This window comes from Ammospiza caudacuta, chromosome 7 (genome assembly GCF_027887145.1).
Source record: "Ammospiza caudacuta isolate bAmmCau1 chromosome 7, bAmmCau1.pri, whole genome shotgun sequence".
Lineage (NCBI taxonomy): Eukaryota > Metazoa > Chordata > Aves > Passeriformes > Passerellidae > Ammospiza > Ammospiza caudacuta.
Window position 1 is genome coordinate 42,041,291 of NC_080599.1, and position 19,310 is coordinate 42,060,600.

General features: G+C 41.2%; 1 protein-coding gene across 4 annotated transcripts in view; it reads left to right on the forward strand.

Moving 5' to 3' along the window:
* The window catches only part of ELAVL4 (ELAV like RNA binding protein 4), an 80,271-nt gene that overhangs the window by 44,532 nt on the left and 16,429 nt on the right, over positions 1-19,310 (forward strand). For all 4 annotated transcript variants that reach the window (XM_058808499.1, XM_058808500.1, XM_058808497.1 and 1 more), the window contains exon 3: positions 16,554-16,657. In XM_058808499.1, coding sequence (XP_058664482.1) covers positions 16,554-16,657 — 104 coding nt within the window. The remainder of the gene's footprint in view (positions 1-16,553; positions 16,658-19,310) is intronic.

The window sequence follows — 19,310 nt, forward strand, 5'->3', positions numbered from 1 at the left end:
AGCAGTTTTCCCCACGCAAAATACATTAAACAGATAGGATTATAGAATGCAAGGATTATGTTAGATAAGACTTATAAACTCTTTAGAAAGTATGTAAACACTCATGCCTCCTAGCATAAGCCCACCTAATAACAGGGTTTAGGAGAAAAATACCTTGTAGAGGTAGTTTATTCCCTTGTTGACTTGGAAGGGGTTTTAGTAATTCTCTGTAAAGCAGTGGTAACTATCTCTGATCATTTATTTGGCACAGATCTTGTTGGACTGAGTGTTAGCAGTAATTTCATTGCTCTGGTAGAAGAGGAGAATTAATGCAGTCCTTCAGAACACGGGGGAAAATTATTTCATGCAGTGGTGTTCACCATAAATTGAATATATATTTCTGGCATTTGGCTTGATTGCATTTAAAGGTCATATTTAGTAGTGCCCCTCAAATTGGTTGTATAGGGAATCTCTGTAAGAAGCTGTGGGGTTCTTGCATTTAACTTCCTTGAAAGCAAAAGACTTGGTATTTGCTGAAATAAGAAAAATATTTATACAGCAAAGTATTCAGCTAGGGTTCTTTTGTCTGACAAAATAATACCAAATTAGGTGAATTGCCTTAGGTTTTTCAGAAGTGACTGTACGTTGGCCCCACTGTATTTATTAGGTAAAGGAGATTTGTATGGAAGTTACTTCTTTATGTTGAATGCAATGCAGTGAGGAAAGAGTGGTCAGAGCAGTGTTAGTGCAGCTGAAAGTCAAGTGCCCAAAGAAGCACAAGTCTAAGATAATGTAGTTTGGAACTGAAAAGAAAAAATTCTTTCTGCTCATCAGATGGAATACAGACTATGCTTTAGTTTTTCATTTTATGTAGAGAATGAAATATTAAGATATGTGGAAAACCAGACATGTTTCAGAGTCTTTTAAATTTGAAATCTAGAATTATTTTTAAAGGACTAAATATATGGCTCTGAATGTTATTAAAGACCTTTGATAAATTGATCTTAATTTCATAGCCTAGTTATTTTTACAGCTTATTTCCTGAAGTATATTCTGTTCTGGAGCAGAGATAAACGTAATTTCCATGTTGCATATCCTATTTTAAGGGCTGCAGATTCAAGACAATCCCCAAATATTGATTATTTTAATGAACATTTGCATTAAGTATCTGAACTTAGCACTGTGGGGGAGGAGACACAGAAATGGTAGCGAGTGTGTCAGTGCTGGATCTCTAAAATGTTTTTTTTGTGTGGTTTGATGTCTGTGCTGAACACTGAGGAGAATGGTCAAATTAGCATCCATCATTTTCTTTATCACTTCTCTGCAGTCGCCTGGTGCAGACTCTGTGCCGGCGAACAAAAGAATTTTGATTTCTTGATTATTGGAAAAAAGCAATTGAAATGAGTGTTGGGGCAAATAGGCAGAGAGCAAGCAGGCACATGGCCCTTGTGCTGCAAAAGATCACTTCACTGATTTCAATCCTGAGCTGCTTCTGCAGTGTATTAAATGCCTCTAATGCATATTTAGAGTATTCTTCAGTTTTTGCTGCTTGGTTTGAGTAAATACCATCACCATCCTATCAAGCCCAGTGTGGAAGGATTACGAGGGTGGTTTTCCTCAAGAGCACAAGCCTGCATCTCTGAGCTCATGACCTCCTGATACAAAGTTACTTGTGAGGCTTTCCAGTGTCTGCTGACCTCTTGCTCTGAGCCTTTTTTCCATCTCTTCTGTCACCTGCATTGAAGAGAAGCCATCTGCCAGGGGACAGCCAGTGGAATGGCTCAGGTGCAACCCTCTCTTGGTGGCACTCCACCCTTCACTTCCAGTGTTCTCTCTCCTTTTTGGATCATTCTGCCCTCTCTTCCAGAAGCTCAGACCTTGTCCTTCAGCACTTTGCACAGCTGCTTCTCTCTGTAACTTTTTCTTTCCTTTTAGCTGAAGGAGAAAGGGGAGGAAAGGAATGTGAGTGCCAGGAAAGCTCTGGGAGACTGTCACCACTAGCAAGGCACTCCCTGCTGAGGCAGGGTCCTGTGGGGCAGCAGCAGACAGCACACCCAGGTACCTGTCAGGGCTCCAAGGCTGATTTTCCCAGTGTTTCTCCATTCCCTGCTGCTCAAGGAGTTCTGCCCTCCTGCCATACCTGTGAGCTGTACTGTGGCTGTCACCTCTGCCTGCTTCCCTTTGTGCTTTTGCTACACAGCTTGTCCAGGAGCAGAAGTGACCTGTGTAAAACCAGTCCAAATGCTTTGGAAAGTGATCTGCCTCCTGCTCTCCCTCTTCACAAGCCTTATTTTCACCAACACTGCATGTGGAGTTTCTTCTTGACTTTCAGAGGGTGTTCAGTAAACTCGTGACCGGGGTTGCTTGACCTGCCTGCAGTAGCTCATTCTCTGAATCAGTGAGCCAGGGAGTCCTTGTCCCTTCTGTCTTGCAGAGCTGATCCATCATCAGCTGAGTTCCCCCTAGCTAGCTGTTTGTTTTCTCTTAGGCCAAAAGAGTTCTGCCATGGTGATCTTCACCTTGGCTTCTGGGAATGGTCAACCTGAGACTTTCAGACCGGGATTGGGATCTGCTGCTCCTAGGAGTGTGAATGTCCTCAGCATTCCTGCCTCTCCTCTGTTTTCTGCTACATCAGTTTGTGTGCAGTCCCTAAACTGATCAAAGTCATCTTTCAGTTTCCATCCCCTCAGAATACATCATTCAGATTTTTGCTTTTGGGGTTATTCTGTGACTTGAGGGAAGACCCATTTGCATGATCAAGCCAACCTCTTTCCTGTCTATTTGTCAAATGAGATACAATTTGTCAATGGCCAAGTTCCTTTTGGGATATTTACTCCATGGAGGTCTTGCTTGGCCTTAAATCATTTTTTTTCTCCTTTGCTTCCAGAAAGCTTCAGAAATTCAATCTCACTGCTTGGAAACTTAGGACACCGTTTTAAACTGACTTACAGTTAAAACTTCTTAACTTCTAGTTTTGCTGTTAAACACAAGGATATATGGAGAGAGTGTTTTCTACACCCCTAACACTGCTCACCACTTCTTTTCTCCTGCATAAAACATGGTTTCTCTTGCTGCCTGAGCTGGGAGTCCAGCAGCCTTTGTGTGCAGCTCACTGGCAGTCCTGTGCTCAGAGTCAGCACAGATAACTATCTCAGGAATCTGGGCTATTGGAAGTTGCTCTGATGCACAGTCTTTGCCAGCAAATCTCTGGATTGCATCAGCATTCTCTTCATGTCCTGTGCTTCATTCCTGGAATAGTCATTGATAGGGTACTGCAGCCTTTGACTTTTCAAACTGTTTGTGATACAGCCTGACTTTTGTTTGGGCTCTTCTGAATCTCTCCACATCTATTAAGAAAGATTTTGCTCAGGTACTGTGTTTCCCATTTTTGTGATGCCACAATTTCATGGTCACTCTACATTCTCATTCCTGCAAAATTCTCATTCTATGAAAAGAGAAGAGAGAAAGCAAGCATCATGGCCAGTCCATTTATTTGGCTTTGGTCGCTGACACTGCTTTGGCTGACTCACTGCTGCATGTTGTTGGATTCCTGAGCAGGATCCATCACTGACTTTGCAGATGCTGCTGCTTGTCCCTGCTAGGAATTTCAGTGTGAGTACCTGACTTGCAGGTGCTGCTGGAGGCAGGATATTGGACCAGGCAGACCTCTGCTCTGACAGTTCTGCTGTTCTTATGACTCTCAGTATCTGTTTAATCAGTGGAATATATCAGCTTGAGGGGCAAAAAAACTTATTACTTTTATTCACAAGAGCCTATACTGCTTTTTTTTTTTCCAGTTAGATGATTTTCAAGGGGTGTTGCAAAAGCAGATGGACAAAAAGCTGCGTCATACTCACCTGCAAGCAAACAAATGGCAGCATTGCCAGTGTGATTAATTGTTGCTGTACTAGAGGGACTGCTGTTCCTGCAGTGCAAGCTCTAATCTCCCTGCTGCCCTATTCAGATAATTGTGCTCACACACATTTGGAAGCACCTTAAGTTAGGTATCAACAGGCTCCCTTCCTCTTGCTGCAGAATTCTAGGACCCAAAAAATGAGGCTGCCTCCTCCTTCCCTGGGAAGCTGCTGGCTGGATGGAGGGGGTGTGTTGACTTTGCTGGCTGTGAGGATGGTAGGTAGGGCATGAGAAGATAGGACATGTAACAAGAAGTATTCTCCAGCAGTTCCTTTTTTAGACTCCTCTGTTCTCCTACTTGCTGTATCTGTGTCATTTCTATTTACCAGTGCATATCTTTGCCCAGTTCTGTTTCTTTAAACGTTTTCCTGCTCTGGAAGCCACTTTGTGTTAACCAAAAAAAAACCCCAAAATCCCAGCCCCAAACATGAACAGCTTGGGAGCTTGACTGGTAACATGTTTTTCCCTTATGCTTTCTGCTGCATTGGAATGGCTGCTCTGGTGCTTTCATTTTGGTTGTTGGTAGTATTGAGGCACTTGCTTGCTCCAGGTCAGGTATTTTGCCAAAGTGGAAACAAAAGGAATAAGTTCATTGACCACCTACCCGCTTAATATTGTGAAAAGCCTTTAATAAGAGTTGTGTATCACAGGAATTGCCCTGTTGTTTAGTGGTGGTTAGCCAACAATGGCAGAAATCTGCCATCTTGAAAAGAGCAGAATTTTTATGCTGGAGAAAATTTACTGAGGAGCATATTCATGCTAATATTCTTCTCAAAAAATTACTGAGATTAAGTGATAGAACTAAGTAGTATGTGCACACAAAGTCGTAATATTTTCTCCTTGAAATGGTTTTCATTACTTTTGTTACCTGCAGGTACCTAAAAGGAATGTTTTAAACATTTGAAACCCAACTTAAATTCCTGCTCTTGCTTTAAAATTCTTGGAGGTTCTGTCTTAAAGCTGAAACAAATTTATGGTGAGGCTCCCTGCAGTCCATATATCAGTGCATAGCAAAATTTTTATAGGTAGCATGTTTTGGAATATGATGAAGTAGCTTTACCTTTCTCAGCATCTTTCCAGATGCTGTGTAAAGTCATCTATGTAAGTCTAACTATTACAGATTAACCTTCTTAGCTGTCAGGTTGCAGCTTTTATTTATGTTTCTGCTGATCAGATTAAAAATGCTGCAGTCACGAGTTGTGTTCTTAATATTAAATTTTGTATTTCAGTCTGTAATAAATTACTTTCCTCTGTGCATTGGAAAAAGTGGTTAGTAGAGCTCAGAGTTTAATTAGTAGGCTGTTGATGATACAGAACAGGTATTGAGAGTCATTGTTCTGAATTACTGTGAAATTTGTTAGTATTGTTACGACTTTTGTTTTTTGCTGTTTGACAGAGGCTGAGGTACAAAACCTTAAATGTTGCTGAATTAAATCATTTAATGACAAAATTACCAGGGCCTTTTGAGTTTGCAGTCAAACAGGTTTCAGATATTGATGTTGCAGTATAAGATTATGTCCTGGTTAATATGCTTGTTTTGCAAAACATATTCTTGTTGTTTTTCCAGTTCTATGTTCCTCTGCCATTTCCTTTAGACTGGAAGCATTACTGCCACCATTTCTATATGAAATTATTCCAAGCTTGCTGGTGCACTGGCTTTTCCAGATCTTGGCTGTGTCTTTCCCATGTTTTCTGCTTGCTTCCTTCTTATTGATAGAGTATGTTTTTGGCCTTTTTATTAAAATCTCTAGCCTATGAACCAAGATTTTTGTTGAGCCAGGACTCTTTCCACTCTGCAGTTCTCTGACACTTCATCAAAGTAGGAACCTTGGTCTGTGTGCAAGCTCTCTCCTGGTTCTGTTGTTTTGCCCTTCTTCTACCACTCACTGCCGTAATTTTGTAGTGGAGCTTCTCACAACCTTTACTCTGGGTGTTTGGCACTGCCCTTTTTCATACAAGTTTGGCACATTTTGCACCAAAACCGTGCATGTGGTACAGTATGGGCTCACTGTACTCTGAACTTAGTGTGCCTTTGGTTGAAGCCGAATTATTGAGCAGTGAATAATCACTCTTTCTTTTGGTTTGCCCTCAACTTCTGGTCCATTGTTCAGTATTAAATTTTTAGTTGCTTTCTACTTTCATGTAAATCTCAGAAGTGCCAGCATTTGGGATGATGTGCAGGAGGGAAGATAGATGTGCTGTAATGAAGCGTGTGCCTCTTCTGTGACCTGCTGGCTCGTGCTCTTGGAGTGCCTTTTCTCTTTGGTTCCAGACAATGATTCTTTCTACCCTTCTGTAATTTCATCTTTTTTTGAGTAACAATATTAAAAGCAGCACTTCTAATATTTCATCTTCAGTCATAGTCTTTACACTTTTGAAATATCTATAGGCTTTTTTATCTCACTTTGGTCAGATTTCATCAAAGGATACAATATTTTAGTGTTTTAGCACTGAACACTTCTAAGCTTGTATCTTAAGTCACTCTTGAGCATTGGGTCTTATTTTTAAAATGTCGTGACTGCAGAAATTTGCCTTCAGTTCGTTGCCTTCCTTTTCTCTGGTGCATCCATTCCTTGTTGGAGTTGTGGTCTTTACCATTCTTTCTGTGCTGCTTGTCCAGTGATGCTGTCCTTTCTCCCCAGTGTGACATCCCCTGTTTGGGATGAGAACTGCTTCCTACAGCATCGTGTGTGGTTAATATAATGCAGTGACTTCTTGAATTCCTTTTGCAGATTTTTTTTTCCACATTGCTGATAACCATTTTTATGTGCTGCTACATCATTCAGGGGATTTTTTTCTGGTTCTATTTGTTTTCACTTTTTCTCACTGAGACTTGTTTTCACTTAGCCTGTTTGTTTCTAATGTCTGCATTCTTGTGTTTAAGTCATCTCTTCAGCATTGAATTTACTGTTTAGGATAGACAAGTCATGGCTGTTTCTTGTCCATTCATGCCTGTCCCCAGAACACTGGATTTTTATAATACAGTCCCTGTTCTGTTCTGGGACAAAGCAGGGAGGAGTGCAGCCCTGCTCCTCTCGGAACAGCTGCTAATTCAGAGGCTGTGTGCTCCTTGAAGGAAGGGGGAGGAGAAGATGAAAAGAAGGGGAAGCAAGAGATGTCAACTGAGGGGAGCAAAATCCAAATATTTGTTCAGAAATGGAGCTCACTTGTCTTGTGTGTCAGGAGCAGTAGCTTTTCAAAACCTATTTAATCAGTTGCTTGCAGTAGTACGAACACACCCATGCTGAAAATCCAGTTTTGCATTTAAAGAAACTTGATAAAAGCAAGTAAACAAAAAAGAAAAAGGAGGATAATATAGTCTACAGAACATGAAATGTATGTGTTGTTTACAAGATATCTCTAGCCCAGCACAACTCTCAATGGACCAATGATAAGGTTCCAATCTTTGAGGGGGGGAGCTGCAGTTTTAGCTCCCTGTTTTAGTGGCTGTGTTACTCTGTCCAAGTTCACCCTGGGAATTGTGATGCCTTTCAGTTTTTCTTCTCCAAAACAGGAATAAAAGTCAGTGGTGTTTGTGGAGAAAGGCGTGTTTCAGAGGTAAAATGCTTCCATGCTATGGTAATGTGAACCACAGAAGACTCCAGCCAAGTCAGCAGCATCTGTCTCAAAGTGCCACTTGAACCTTGCAGGCCATTAGTCCATGTCCTCAAGCACAGCAGTGGCACAGCTGACTTGGTTGGACTCTGTAGTCTGCATGTGAGAGCAAAGCCTTGTTTCAGGTGAGATGCAGAACATCTGAAATGGTAGGAGCCTTTAGGAGTCTGTAAGGCACAATTTTCAAGAGCAGACGTGTCTTACCTTGCTGGTCAAGTACAAAATAGAGTACTTGCATGGTGTTGGAAGACCTCTTGAAGTTTCTGTGGGGGTAGGATTTTTGGTAGGATCTGGTCATGCTGGGCAGTAGCAGGCTGGCAGAGGGTGCTCCATCTTGTTCTGTGTTGGGAGCTGGATATATGGGGCCATTCTAAAGTGAAAATAATTACTGTGTCTATTTTTGAAAAATGGCAGTTACTGTCAATTGGTATTTAATTTAGACAAGAACTGCTACTGCTTCAGCATTTCTGAAAATCAAGACACTGAATTACACCATCTTGCATTAAGAAATTTGTCAGACCTACAGAAAAGGACAAAACTCATGTTATCTTCTCTAGCACTGCCTGGCAAAATCAAGCTTTCTGACTCAAGGTGCTGGCTGAGTGATATTTCTTTCTGTTGTGGGGAGCTTGCAGATGGGCTTGGGGAGTATTGCTTTGATTTTGAGGTCACTGTGTCCAGGTCCTTGTGGCTCTCTTCCAGTGACATGTGAAGGTCCAGGGTTTGTAGTCACCTCACCATCACTAATAATCTGCTTTAGCTGCATTTATAGAATTTGTTTCACATTTTTTGGGCAATGCTTCTTTTTATTCCCCTTTTATTTTTCTAGGCTTGTTGTCATGGTATCTGGCACTTCCCATTCAGATATTAAAATTGAGTGAGTGGTGTCTGTATGTCTGGTTCATTTTCCCTCTCTTATCCTCTCCCCGAGGGAGAGTTTTACGTGGGATGTAGCACACTGTTTGCAAGGGCTTCCTTTGGGGGATTTTTTAATCACGTAGCAGCGTCTCTGTTGGGGAAGGCCTGGTGCAAAGGAGCCCCTTCCACCTGGGCTGGGGTTTATTAAATCCCGTGTGCACAGGGCTCCCGTGGGACCTCATTGTGTCTCCCCTCGAGCTCCCCAAAAAAGGTTTCACTCCTGCATGAATGAGCTTTCAGCTGAGTCTCTGGCATGAAGGCAGGGATAGGAATTTTCCCTGTGCAGGTACCTGATGGGGAGTGCCATTGCTGTTTGGGTGTCAGGGCTCTGATGCCTGAGGAGGAGAGTTTGCTTGAGGGATCTTGTTCCATCTGAGGATCTTTGTCATTGTGTAGGCTTTGCAGGTGCTGTAGCTGTGGAACGTGGAGGATTTTTCACAGAGGTTTGGGGTTACTTTACTTTATTTTTTTGTGAAGCTATGGGCGGGTTTCTTAGGAGGGGATCTGTTACTGTTTGTCTGCAACATGGCTTTGCTCTCCAGTTGTATTTTAAGGATCTGCAAAACTTGGATAGTGCTGGTGGCTGTTTTTAACCAAAGACAAATCATGCTTCTTAATTGTAGGTGCATTGTAGCATCTCACCATATCTGGGGCTCTAGACTGGATTGCATTTAAATACAGCTGACCTTTCCTAATGTATAGGGGTGGGATCTTCTCAAAAGAAATAAGGAGAATTCAAGTATAGTAATTTGATGGAAGGTTCTGAAACAAAGCTTGTACCCAGACACCTTCCTGCAAAAAGCAAAAGACAAATGATTTATCCCTCATGCCTGCCTGTCTGGTTTTTACTTTGAGAAAGATTGTGCATTTTTCCCTAAATTCTTACAAAAGTGAGTTAACAGCGGGAGAATGTTTTCCATTTCCAATGGAATGTTGTCCATTTCATGGACAATGTGTATTGAATGAATCCTAGTTTGTACAAACATAAGGAGTCTGTATTGTAAATGAGCTATAGACTAAATGGGTGCTGTGATAGAGCTGCACTAAGCACAGAACAAGTTACCCTTCATAGATGGGTTACAGTGAATTGTGACAGTGACAGCCTCAGCTTAATTGTTTGGTCCTAGGAGCACTGTGTGCTGAAGATGTTTCCCTTCTGGTTTGGTTCTCCTGAGACTGCAGTGTGCATTGCTGGGGTGACAGCAGGTGATTTTCCTTGGTAAAGAGATGGAGAATGAATGAGACTGACATTACTGGTATAAAAAAGCATCAGACAAGGAGCAGGTTTTGAACTGGGCTCATGATCAGATCTCATTTTCTCTTGATCTGAATTTTCTCTCGATAGCTTACCTCCTTTTTAAGGTGAACAGCTCTATTTGTTGGTGACTGTTGTGGAAACAACAAGAAAAAAAAATGAAAGTCATTTCACTTGACCCTCTTTGCACATTATGAATGTATCATCTCAAGGATATTTATGTAACCTTCTCCAAAATCCTCTACTTCATACAGCGTTTTGTATGAGATGCAGTCATTCCTTTTCATCCCAGGAATGTGTTTAAAAGACTTCTGAATTGGTTTGAAGGCTCACAGGGTGGTGTTCTGAAATGGACCTGTCTTCTGGAGCAGGGACAGCCTTGAATGTCAGAATTCTCTTTGGTTTTCTCTTGTTTAAAAGACAGAAAGCAATCTCCCTCCCATCCATCCATAGGTTCTATTTATTCCAAACACCTCAATCTTGAGAAACAGTGGGAAAAGTGGAGTAGTTATGTGCAGGTTTGCCTGAAGAGCCACAGGTGGACAGCAAGTTTTGCTTAGCTTTTGCCACAGAGAGAAGCTCACCCCGCGACCAGTTCCTTCCCTGAATTTCACCCAGGTTTGAACAGGCGCAAATGGCCCTGGGGAGATGTGGAGAATTGGTGGTGAGCATTATTTATCTTTGGGTCCCCAAGGCCGGGTGACTGAAGGCTGCTGCTGTCTGACTCGTGCCTGGCTGATGCGAGATGAGCTGTCAGACGTGCCCTACTTCCCAAGGGAGGGACGGTGCCGGCGCTCGCAGAACGCCTGTCTGCAGGGAGGGCAGCTTTAATTAGGTTTTACATTTGGGCAGGGCACAACAAAAACACAATTTGAGGCAGTTCAGATCACTGCTGTCCCATTCTGTGCCTGTTCTCATGAGTGGCTGCTTATAGTGGGGACCGTAGTTCTTTAATTCCACAGTAATTTATTTCCAACTAAAAAAGATGGTTTTAACCATTCTTTTATTTACTTGGTCACTGGTGGGCAATTAAAAGTTGTACTCATCTCTAAGTTGCTCTTAGAGTAGTTTCTTGCAGTAGGAAGGCTTCAGACTTTCTGAGGATGTAGTTTGCTTCTCTTTGCTTGTGGCAATAATTGTTCTTCATAGAACCAGCAGGAACAGTGTATTTGTAGAGCTTCAGAGTAGAAGAGATTATTGAGCACTTAACACATCCTGCCAAAGCGTTCCGTGGATTAATTTCTGCTTGAGCTAGAGCATAGCTTTCAGAAAAAAAATCAAGCCTTCAGAATTTCCTGTGGTAGAACTGACAAAATGGTTGGTAGGTTCTTAAATTTGTGTTACCTTCCATGTCAAAAACACAGAGCAAATGGCTTCCACAGGAAAACAGCGTTTGCTGTGTTGTTTCTAGTCTGGTTTCACTTGCCAAGCACTGGGATTTGGGGTACATAACTCTATGGGCAAACATTAGTAGGAAAACAAAAATTTGTACTCCAGGTGAATACTAGTGTAGTAATGTTCAGGTTCAGCTTCGTTCAAATTATTCACAACTTTTTGATCAGGTGGGCAGATCTGACCCCCTTATCTCAACTGAAGGAGTCCTTGTGCTGAAGTCAATTCTCATGGCCCCATCACCAAGGCATCAGTGTCTTGCTTGGAGCACATGCACCAGGACTGGGCTCTTCCTCAGCAAAGCACAGGCACATCAGAAGCAGCAATTTTTCCTTCCTTGTCTGATTCTGTGACTTTTATGGCAAGAATGGGTTTTAATTCTTGTGTCAATGGTGCAAGCTTGATGTAGCCTGTGTCAGTCTTTGATTTCAGCACTCCTAAAGCACGGCACAGTTAACTTGGTTTGGCAGGATGTAATCTTTGTGCTGTGCAAATGTGTGTATTTGTGGTTTACTGAGGAGCTTAAATTGCTTGTGCTTTTCCTCTGTCCTCTTTGTACTTATCCTCTCCTCCTTCTGTCTTTCTGCAGTCAATTTTCTCAAGCACGGAGTTTGGGTTTTTTCCACTTAGTGGTGGAAATAAACAATTTAGGGCCAAGATCTGTTTCCTGAGATAGATGCTCTCCTACAGGTCTTTCTCGTGATTTCCTGTTCACAAGTCCCAGTAAGAGATCTGTTGGCTTCTTTAATCCGTTTAATGTGTGCCCTGTTAATTTTGTTTTAGTCAATTAATAAGCAGTACCAAATCAAGTCCTTTAGAGAAGACCAACTATATCAATGTTGATTAAATGGCATTCTTAAAATTTATAGGTCAAACTTGTAATCTCATCAAGAAGGTTGTCAGCTGAGTTTGACAGAATCTCTTTTCCATAGACTTTATTTGATTGACATTGATTTTATTACCCCCTCACTAATTCTTTATTATTGAAGTCCAGTATTGAATATTCTGTAAACTTGCCTTGCTCAGCATTACACTGCTGGACCTGTAGGTACTTGGGCTGTCCAGTCCCCCCTCTTTGAATTCCAGTACAAACATTTTTCCTCCAGGCTTCTGGAATTTCTTGATCACAAAAGAGAGCCATTAGCCCCTTTTTTTTTTTGGAGTCTGTTCTCTGCAAATAATCCAGATCATTTAATTTAAACATATATAACTTCAGGAGCTTCTGTTTAGCATTCACCTGGGTATATCTTCACATACCTCTTCAGGTGTACATAATGCCTCTTGTCTCTGTACTGTTACTATTACTATCTCCTGGTGAGTCAGGATGGGTGTTAAGGGATCTTTTTTCAGTAACCTAAAAAAAAAAAAAAGTATTTTGTTATTCCAACCTTTACTAGAGGGGTTTTATGCCTTTTAAAAACCTGTTTTCTATGATATTTCTGTTCTAACTTAGAGGGATTTTTCTATGTGTTTTCCCTTTACTTCTTAGCATAATTATGGAATTGGCCAATGTAGACTGGCTTACAGTGGAAGTAAAGGAAGGTGGAGGTCTTTGACACTGCCTTTTTCACTGTTGCAGGTTTTTGGTTGTATGGATAAAAATGATACAGGGTGAATTGATTTTTTTTTCCTATATTCTTTCTCATTACTTGTTTTAAGCGCAATTTTCAGCTCTGAAATGGAACTTTCTCAAAGGCAAAACATGTACATTTCCAGTTTGGGTTTGGCTTTGCCTGTTTTGGTTTTTTTTAAGACTGTCAAGTCCTCGATAACTTGTAACCCTGTTACTTCTCATTTTTAGACCTATTCCTTACCAGATTCTGGGAGGTCCACTATCCATTTTCTCCTGCTAGAGAAAACATTCGGAAAGAGCAGTGGGAATAGCAAGATAACAAGGTGTTGTTTTAGGATCATCTAGAAATATCTCTTGCCTGACCTACTGAATCACAGCATGTGATGAACTATTGGATTCCAAATCACAGAAAATATTTACTATTTACGGTGCTGTTCCTGGGAAGTGTAGCATGGGAATGAACTACAGTGTCTGTGTGGGATCCCACTGAGAGGTCCAGCTGCTTGCTTTGTGCTGCCAGATTGTGTCCAAAGAAGTGTTACCCTTTTGGAGAACATGCAGGAAGAGCACACAATGAAGAAAATAGGGAAGTTCATACTGTTTACTGTATTTTGGAAGAAATCCTTTCCTTTCTTCACCTGTTACAGTTTTTAGTTCTTTCGTATCTGGAGTCTGTTTTGTCTGACATAAGGTACATTGCTCTTGAGAGGAATTTGAAACTCATGTTTTTAGCTGCATGTATAAATTTTTTTGGCTTCTTAACTGTAAATGTTTAGCACAGTAAAACTTTATGATGTTTTCCACAGTCATCATAAAGCTTTTCACAGACAAAAAAAACTAATCTGAGTTTGTCTTTTCAATTTTTTGAGACTGAGGGTTTGTGTCAGTTTTTAAACACATGATAATATTTAGGCAAGATTGTTGAAAATACAAAGTAACCAAACAAAATAGACCCTTGAAGTGGAAAGCTCTTAATAGGAAGTATTTTTTTCCTTCAGCTTTGCTGGTACAGTGAGGTCTGTGCCAGGACACAGCAGAAGGAATTTGCTGATGGAAACAACTGCACCAAGCTTTCAATGGGCTGTGAAGGGTGTGGAGTTTGAGGTTTTAAGTTAAAAGGGGTATTCGTTGACTTAACAGAAATTCAGTGCTCAAAATTCTGAGCATTCACCCTTTTTTGTGAGCGTACAGTACAGCTAATATAGCAATCAGTGGGACATGAATTCATAACCAAATGCTTCTGAGTAACAGCCTGCTATCCTGGTACAAATTTCATATATTTCTTGATGTCCAGGAGTAAATACACTGACAAGAAGAAATCTTGTTTCTGACCTGTTATTTGAAAGAAAAATGGTATGACAGTGTAGTAGTTTTCATTAAGCCAGGTTCTGCAGTCCTGCATGCAGACAAGATTAACTTTATTTGTTTTGGTATGTTATCCTTCACCTGGAGAAAATATATTTATCCATTGCCACTTGGTAGTGAGAATGAGAGATGATATCTAAATAACTTGAATGTTACTGGGGGACTCAAAGAAAAGTGTTGTGTAATTGTGATCTCATTATTTTCTTGTATTGCCATTTATTTCCCTTCCCTACTGCTAGTGCTGTCTGTGGGTTTGCTGTCCATGGGCTCTCTTATGTGAGTACTTGCAGAAGTAAGAATGTTTCTATGGGAGATTGTTGAAAAGCAGTGTATACATTGTAGAGATTGGTCAGTCCATGTGCCCTGAGAATAGCAGTGACTGGACATGGAAGCCCAGGATCAGACCTTGGCCATAAATCCCAGTCTCACTCCAGCTACTCCTGCTCTCTGTGTACCTTTGAAGCCCAGAGGTGATTAATAGGGAAAGGATACAAACACAGGTTATCCATCTCTGATCCTTGAGTCTCCTTCCCCCCCATAAAAAGATGTGTTTCCTAGGGAATGGCTTTCCTCTCCCTAGGATTGTTTAGGATTAAATTTATCAAAGATCTGATGTATTCAGAGGTGCAGGGATTGGGGCTGTATAAAATACCTCAGGTAGGCAAGCAGAAGGCATGGCAGGGAAAGTATCTTTACAGTATTTTTGCTCTAGGCTTTGTGCTCAGCCAGACTTCAGGTCATTCTTGGTTAATGTCATGTAACTTGGGTAAGAATATTTTTGTTGAGATTAGTTCAGCTCTCCAGGAAGACAGAGTATGTTTTTTTACTTTTTTTCTGAGGTTGAATTGATGGGATGGAATTGCTCCCTGGCTGTATTGTATGTTAAAACAGCCATTTCTTCTCCTTCGCCTGCAAGTGGGCATTTCAGGCATGAACTGCAGTGTTTCCGTGGATTTTTAGTCTTCCATTGCATAGTTAGCAGCTTTTAGGGCTTTGATCTGATTTCGTAAGACAGAAGCGCTCCCTGTATTTGTGTTACAGCAAACGCTGTATTTTTGGTAGCGTCTGACTTTGAGAAACACACAGATGCTTTTTTGTAGTCCAGGAGACAAAGAAACAAAGCTTTGTGCTGGGAGGCAGGATCTGTGCCTCCAGGGGACATCAAGGCACTTGGTGTGCAGCTGCCTTCCCAAGCTCCCCTTCCTCCTGGTGAGCAGGAGCTGGGTTGCTGCTTGCTGCTCCTGTGGCTAGAAACCTCCACAAATGCTGCTCCTCTCCTGGGGAGGCATTTTCACATGTTCCCTTTCTCACTGCCTGTGAGCAGCAGCATTTTGATCACATCAGTGCTGAGGGACAGGTGGTTTTTTGGCATGCTGTGCCCCAGATACACAGAAGGGTGTATGAGAGGGAGCCTGACAGGATGGTTCACCTGCCTGCTTAGGCTTACTGATTCTTGAAACGTGGTTATCTGTGTGTGTTTCTGAGTTCATGTGCCTTAAAAAAAAAAAAAAAAAAAAAAAAAACCCCAAAAAAAACCTATGTTTTCCAAACATGCAAAATAAGTTCAGTAGGATGCTGGAAGGAAGGGATCTGGAAGCGGCTGTCTGTCACGTTGCATTAATAGAATTGGTGCTGCAAAGCTGCTGCTTGGGAATTGGGAAGAGATCCCTGTGGATCAGGTTCTCCCAGCCCTGTGCAGCCCCACAGCCGTGTGTGTGTGTGTGTGTGTGATCCCTGCAGTGCCCACAGCACGGCCTCTCCAGCCCCGTGTCACTTAGCCCAGGTATTACCCGGGTCTGTTCTGCTGCAAACACACACACACACACACACGGGTCTGGCTGGGCAGGCAGGAGCTGCTGAAAGGCTTCTGGCTGCTGCGGTGGCCTCCTGCCATCCCGTGCACAGCAGCAGTTGTTGCACTGTTTGGGTTTGCTGTCATCTCGAATGCTCCGAGGGGAGCTCTAATGTGGTCCCTGGCCCGGCTGCAATTTGGGCTGTCCCTTCTCCTATTTACTGGCTGCTCACTGAGCAGTGAAAAGAGATGTAAAGGTGGTTTTCTGTTCCTCAGCTCCTTTGAGGTTAGTGTAAAAATGCAGTTTCCTAGTTTTGTGGTTTAAATACTTCGAGATTTGTTTATAAACAGTAGCAAAATTATGTGTGTGTGTTTATTTAATTTTAAGAGGTGGCCTTGTTACTGGCAGGTCAGCCAGTTATATTTATTAGGAGCTCAGCACAAAACTATTACACAGTTCTGTTGCTGTCAAGCCTTGTAGATGCTTTGCAGTAAACTCCTGGGGAAGGCAGGGTGAGGAGTTGCTGCTTCTTGTTCTCACAGAAGGATCTTCAGAGCAGCAGTTTAAATTTAATGACGGCTCCCCCTGTATTAAGGAGATAAAGAAATGGTGAAAAACAGCATAGAGACTCTAAGGGAAAGCAGGGATGAAATGAACAGTGTAAGAATATTGTGCTTCCACTCTTGAAAGTTGTTCCTGTGCTGAAAAATATTGAGTCCTTTTTTCTTTATTTCTTGTGTTTCAACAGGGCAGAGTTTAGGGTATGGATTCGTTAACTACATTGATCCAAAGGATGCAGAGAAAGCCATTAACACTTTAAATGGACTCAGACTCCAGACCAAAACCATAAAGGTAAGACAATATAAAATGCCTTTTGCTCAATTCAGGAATGGGAGAAAGTAGTTGGAACGGTTTCTGGCAATTTCATCACTATTTTCTTCTCCATTGTAAGGGGGTTAACGAGCTCCTCCTTGGAACAATGAGCAGACATGCAGAAGATGAAATCTCTCTTCTCTGAAATTGCTGCTATTGTTAAAGAGAGGGGAAAGTAACAGGAAGCTCTTTAAAGCATGACAGTGAGGCTTAAATGTAGAATAGAACAGCCAGAGTGATACCATTATCCATAAACAGGTGAAGTACCTGATGATGTATTCAGAACTTACATGTTTCCTTATGTTTTCATGGGAAATACTTTGTCACTGAGTTCTCCCTTAGTGACACTCCTGTCATTACCAGGTGTTGAAAGCATGTTTCTCACAAGTTAGAATATGTCGTTCTCAAAAAAAAAAATTTTCTGAATTTCCACATCCTTAATTTGATTTATTTTTTTAAAAGCTGGAGGCTTCCCACCAAAGTCGCTTATTTCATTGTTTGTAATAGACCATTAGTTATTCAATTACCTTCTTAAGTGGTCTCACAAGAAAAGCAAGCTTCCACACTGTCACCATTTTTGCTGCATGGCTGATAAAGCTGTTCTGGAACAGCTTACAGAAGATTTCCACATCCCAAATTCTGACAAATAATACAGCTTAAGGGATGTGAATCAAAAAATTGAACAGGAGCAAACAGCAGATCAGAATCAAATTATCTGAAACTGCTTTGATCATTTTTTGGAATGCTGGCTTTTGATTTGCACCATTTTCTTAATTTTTCTTCTGTAGTTAATTTGTATTTCCAAGCTAAAAGTGTTAATATAAAAATAGAATTTTTACCGTACTGAATGTTGGTACAAGTAATGTCAGTGATGTTGTATCTTGCAAAAAAAGATACAATGTAATGTAGCCATACTGTGGGTTTTGGCAATCTGGCTAAAGATTGTGGTTTGGACAAAGTGGTGTTCCCTAAAGCAAAAATATTTATTGGATTCTGGTGTATTTCTGAGGATTGTTTCAAGCAAGTTTTTCCCCTGATGTTTGATCAGTGAGGAGTAGAAGTGCTGAGCTGAGGGTTATGAAGTGGTGGAGCAGCTGATGGATTTCATAGGCAAGGCTGCTTCCAAACCTCCCTCAGACCATCCAGATCCCATCCCACAGACAGGCATGTGGGCCATGCATCAAAATGCTCACAGCATGGTTTTGTAGAGCTAATGGAAACACTTACAGGAATATGTAAGGCAAGGCAGCAAAATCTACCATCTTATCAACTGCTGCAGGTGGAAATGCAGGCTTGGACTCAGCAGTTTCCACTTAGAGTGAAAAGTTGCTCTCCAAATTGCTTTTAAAGGCACATTATGGGGGGAAAAAATATTTTGAAAACGCTTATTAAGAATTCAGTAGAACTTGAAAAATCTAGATCAGTTTTTCATGCAGCACATGTATATTTTGAACATTATTCAGCCGTAGGAAAGAGCTGCGTTTCTTGTCCCTAAGTACCTCTGCTGCTTTGCCTCTGTTTTTCTTTTTTGTGAACCAGAGCAATGCTATTACATTCATAATATTTCAAGGTTACAGGAAACTCATGCAGTAAAAGGCCTCCAGAAACTGGAACCCAAACCAATTATTATTATACATTTCACATGCAAAATTAAACCATTATGCTTTTTTATCATCTGTAAGACTTTTGTTATCTGGGAACATCCTGTGTCAAATCTTATTCATGGTACTTTTTTTTAATTCAGTATAAGTTTTAGAAATTCAGTGGTTTGTTTTGGGGTTGGCATGTTTATTGATAGCTTGTAAACTAGCATCAAATAAAAGGACATGGGGGGGCTCTTGAAAGCTGTTAAAATTTAATAATAAGCAAAGAGATTGATCTAATCTACATGCATAGGAGCTGTATAAGTTCTTCTATGGCTGGGAGGAAGCATAGGGTTTGGGATTTTTTTTTTAATAAATTTGGGTTTATGCAGTTGCCTAAAACGAACCCAAGGGAGCCTTCTATCCCAACAGCCAAAGTTTTGGCCCCAGGGACATCCAATCAGTAGTTTCCAACCCAGCTTTTCATTGCAGAATAACATGTGATTGCCTTACCTTTACCCCCTTGGCTTTTTTATATTTTTAGTTGTTTTACTTCTGGAAATCCTGATAAATTAGGCCTGCATTCCCTAGTACTGTGCAGTGGGGATGGAGCTTTCCCAGTGTTCACACTGAGGGATAAATCAGGTGTATTCAGTGCTACCAGTGGCATTTGTGTTGCTGGAGAGATCTCTGGTTTCCAAAGGGTTTCAAGGTGATGAGGAGCAGAACTCAGCACTGCTGAACCTCCTCACTGCCCATTGCTCCCACATGCTGCTTTCCAGCATCTCACTGTCCTTCTTTGTAAGGCTGAAGTATTTAAACTTGTGAAAATACTATATTTAATTATCAGACCCAATTACTTTAGCTACAGATGCCCTTTACAGTTACTAAAAATGCACCATGGGTGCATTAAAAAAATCTCTCTCAAGAGAACATCTAGAAATGAATTCGGTAGCACATAGTTTTGCAGGCTAAAAAATATTTAGTAGAACAACATTGAGCTGGAAAAGTACTGAAGATTACTTTGTTCTGCTTTCTTCATGAATGTG